This window comes from Patagioenas fasciata, chromosome 8, assembly GCF_037038585.1.
Source record: "Patagioenas fasciata isolate bPatFas1 chromosome 8, bPatFas1.hap1, whole genome shotgun sequence".
NCBI lineage: Eukaryota > Metazoa > Chordata > Aves > Columbiformes > Columbidae > Patagioenas > Patagioenas fasciata.
Window position 1 is genome coordinate 28,918,047 of NC_092527.1, and position 3,950 is coordinate 28,921,996.

Sequence of the window (3,950 nt, forward strand, 5' to 3'; positions counted from 1 at the left end):
GCTGGAACACGGCCGCTGCCTGCTCCTTTTCCCCGCGCTGCCCCCGGTCGCGATCACCCACCACCCCCGGCCCCAACCAAGCCGAAGAAGCCGCCGACATCCCGGCAGCGATCCCGGCCCGCGCCCCGCCGCGCAGCCCGTCCGCGGGTACCCCCGGCACCGACACTCTTCCGGGGGGGTCCTGCCCCGCCACCCAGCTACCCGCGCCCCGGCCCGCGCAGCCCACTCCGACACAGGGCATTGGGAAAAAGGAGCACGACAAATTCGACGGAAGTCTTCGGTTTTTATTGGAAAATAAATGTTTGACTTACCTGGAACCAGGCTCTCCCCTTCTTCCCCTCATTAAAAAATCAAACGGCTCTGGGTAGAGCCGAAGAAAGACATTTTAAATAAACTAGTAGTCGAAATTAACAAGAGGGAGGAATAGAAGGAAAAAGAATCTCGGGGGTGGGGGAACGAAAAAAATATACCGCCGGTATTTTTCGTTTTGTTTTGTTTTCGCTTATTATTATTTTTCACTATACTGTATTATCCTGATGCAATAAAGGCTGGTTTGTAATGTAATTTAAAAATATATATGTCCAAACAAATAGCAGGGGCAGAATATGACAAGTGCATACAGCATTATAATTCAACTGGGCTCCACCTCCATACCGCCTCCTAATTAATGGGTCTCCGAACTTGCAAAAGCCTGCATTGGACAGAGAGAGAGAGAGAGAGAGAGCGAGCGAGCGAGAGAGAGAGAGAGGGCGAAAAGTGTCATTGAAGATAATTGATTACCTCCCAATCAACAATAACTTGTTAGCAATAGTCAATTACCCCGTCTCTTCTCGCCTCTTCCCCCTGGTCCGAGGTCTCGGTGTAAGGGCTGCTCTCCCCCTCTCCAAAGTCGTCTTTTTAATTTTTTTCCCTTTTTCTCTTATTTTTTTAAAATTGTTGAGGGGCGAAGTATTCGCTTTTGGGGTAGTGGGGGAGGGCAGGGAAAGTGCTGCGATTTGGGGTGTTTCTTAAAATAGCAGCTGGGAAGAGGAAGAGAGAGGAGAGAGCGAGTGAGCAGAGAGTGAGAAAAGAGAGGGGGGGGGGTGAAAAATCCCCGATCCAAAACCCTGGGACAAGAGGTGCAGCAGGACCACCTCTCGGCGAGGGATCGAAGGCAGCTCCGCTCCGGCCACAGCCCGCCGCCCGACGTGGCTCTCCCCGGGAGGACCCGGGGCTTCTTCGCCGGAGTTGGAGGTGGGCTTCAACTTTTGCTCGCTGTCTCCGCCGCCGTCACCCCGCGGTCCCGCCGGGGGCGTCTCCCCGCGGCAGAGCATCCCCGTCGCGGGTGGGGAAGGCAGCCCCGAGCGGCCCGGCCCCACCATGACTTCCAAAGAAGAACCCAAGCCCTCCTCGGGGGAAGAACGGCGGCGGAGCCCCTTGGATCATCTCCCACCGCCGGCCAACTCCAACAAGCCACTGACTCCCTTCAGCATCGAGGACATCCTCAACAAGCCCTCGGTGCGAAGAAGTTACACCCTCTGCGGAACGGCCCACCTCCTCTCCGCCGCCGAGAAGCACCCCCCGGCCGGGTTGCCCCTCTCCGGCCGGGCGCTGCTCTCCCAAACCTCACCCCTCTGTGCCCTGGAAGAGCTGGCCAGCAAGACCTTCAAGGGACTGGAAGTCAGCGTGCTGCAAGCGGCCGAAGGTAAGCCCCTCGCAGAGCGGGGGGATCCTCCCGCGGGTGGGTGCCCCGCTTCTCCCCACGGACTGTTTTTCCTTTCTCCTCCCTCCCCCCCACATCTCCCGGGGTGTCTCACGGGGTGGGATAAGGGGTCCCGGGGCGGCCGGTACCCGGCGGCATCCTCCCTCCGCGGCCCTCGGAATGTGGGACCGACGTCTCTGCCCTGTTCCACCCCGACACCGACGGGGCAGGGGCGTGGGTTCTGGGGCCTCGGGTGGGGGTGACATGGGGAAAGTGGCGACAATCTGGCGGCTCGTCGGCAGGCAGGGACGGGATGACGATCTTCGGGCAGCGGCAGACACCGAAGAAGCGTCGAAAGTCGCGGACGGCCTTCACCAACCACCAGATCTACGAGCTGGAGAAGCGGTTCCTCTACCAAAAATACCTGTCACCGGCGGACCGGGACCAGATCGCCCAGCAGCTGGGTCTCACCAACGCCCAGGTCATCACCTGGTTCCAGAACCGCCGCGCCAAGCTCAAGCGAGACCTGGAGGAGATGAAGGCCGACGTGGAATCAGCCAAAAAGCTGGGCCCCAACCCCGCCGTGGACATCGTGGCCTTGGCCGAGCTGGAGCCCAGCGCCGAGGGAAGGGGCAAGGCGCGCTCCGGTTCCCCTCCGCGGCCCCCCTCCGCCGCCCGGGAGCCCGGTGCCCCGCCGCCTCCCCGCCCCGCCTCGCCCCCCACGGAGCGGCCCCGCAGCCGCCGGGACAGCGAGGAGGAGGAGGAGGAGGAGGAGGAGGACGTGGAGATCGACGTGGATGACTGAGGGGCGGCCGGCGGGCCTCCCACACCACCCCTCCCATCCCTCGCCCTGTCCTATTCGCCCCCCTACACCCCGGCAGCTCCAAATTGGCACCCCCGGCCCCGCATCCCGGCCCCGGCAGCGCGGCAAGGCGGCTGCTCCCCTCGGTCGGAGCAATAAGCAATAGAAACCCACCACACACACACACTCGAATTAATTTAGGATAGAGTCGGTGTCCCTCCGCCTGTCACATCTTGGAATGGTGCAATTATGGACGGGTTCTGTATAAATATTTAAACGTATATATTGGATTATTTTCCTTCCCCCTTCTTTTGAGGTTTTAATTTTTTGTAATAGCTACCAATGACGATTATTTTGTCTATAAGGGAGACGCATAATCTTGGAATAAACTCGGCTTCCAGCACATGTTTGGGTAGGCAGTTGTTTTCAAAGACTTCGGAAACGAACCACTTTAGAGGAGATTTAAATTAGGCAACAGCAAAAATCAGCCACTTTTCTTTCCTTGCATGTTTCAGATGTGCACGAAGTAATTTTTCCTTTTAAAAATATTTTTTTTCGCAATCTTGGGAACTTGGGGATGGGTTATAATGCAAGTTGAAAAATATATACTTTCTTTTTTTTCCTAGGGCATAGAGATTTGTCTCCAATGCAATTTCTGCCTCATTTTACCGATTAAAAGCTATTTTTACCATTTTCTGCTATTGTTGTGCTTTTATTAAAAAGCTGCCTTTCGTATTTTTTATATGAAGGTGGTAACAAAAAAAAGGAAAATGAAAAAAATCTTAGAATTATTTTTTACTCTTTTTAGAATTTTTGCATGCTACGAAAATAAAAAAGGACAAATCCCAAGAACAATACATTTAAATATTACACTATAAATTTAAAAAATGTACAGATTTAAAACCTGGTTTTGTTTGAATTGTACAAATTTTAAAAGGCCTGCTATTTAAGTTCCGATAGGGACAATGTCGCTTTATTTACTGTCTCTTAGAATTGTACAGATAGCTCTTTTTTCCGATACAATAAAATCTTTACCATTTTAATAGACTTTTAAAGTCCTTCTTTGTGAACGAGAAACCGCTCCGCTGGTCCGAGGTTACGAGAGACTTTTTCCCCACAGGAATCTCCTATCTCAGTTGTATTTGAAGTTACTTTAGCTGCAATACCTGTGAGAAAATGATGCGGAAGGAGCACACAAGCGAGAACTTTATTATTATTATTATTATTATTTTAATTCTTTTTTAAAGGTTAATGCCAGTTAGGGGTTTAGCAGAGGGAGAACCGGCGGCTCAATGCGGCAGGAGGTGCGGTGAGCGGGGGGATGCGCGGCGGCGGCAGGAGCGCGGCGGGGTGAGCGAGATCACCGGCACCCCCCGCACCGCTCCCGCCTCCTGCGGGGCATTTCCAGCACGAAATCAGAGAGGAAGGGCGACGAGAGGCAAATAAACGGAATAAAAACATAGTCCG

The 3,950-nt window shown here is 53.9% G+C and overlaps 1 protein-coding gene across 1 annotated transcript; it reads left to right on the top strand.

The window, feature by feature from the left end:
* The first annotated feature begins 620 nt into the window (after nucleotides 1-620).
* Nucleotides 621-3,526, top strand: LBX1 (ladybird homeobox 1). Its single transcript, XM_065843580.2, has 2 exons — nucleotides 621-1,684; nucleotides 1,984-3,526. Exons 1-2 carry the CDS (start codon nucleotides 1,360-1,362, stop codon nucleotides 2,484-2,486), a joined length of 828 nt encoding a protein of 275 aa, XP_065699652.1. The 5' UTR covers nucleotides 621-1,359; the 3' UTR covers nucleotides 2,487-3,526.
* The last annotated feature ends 424 nt before the right edge of the window (nucleotides 3,527-3,950 follow it).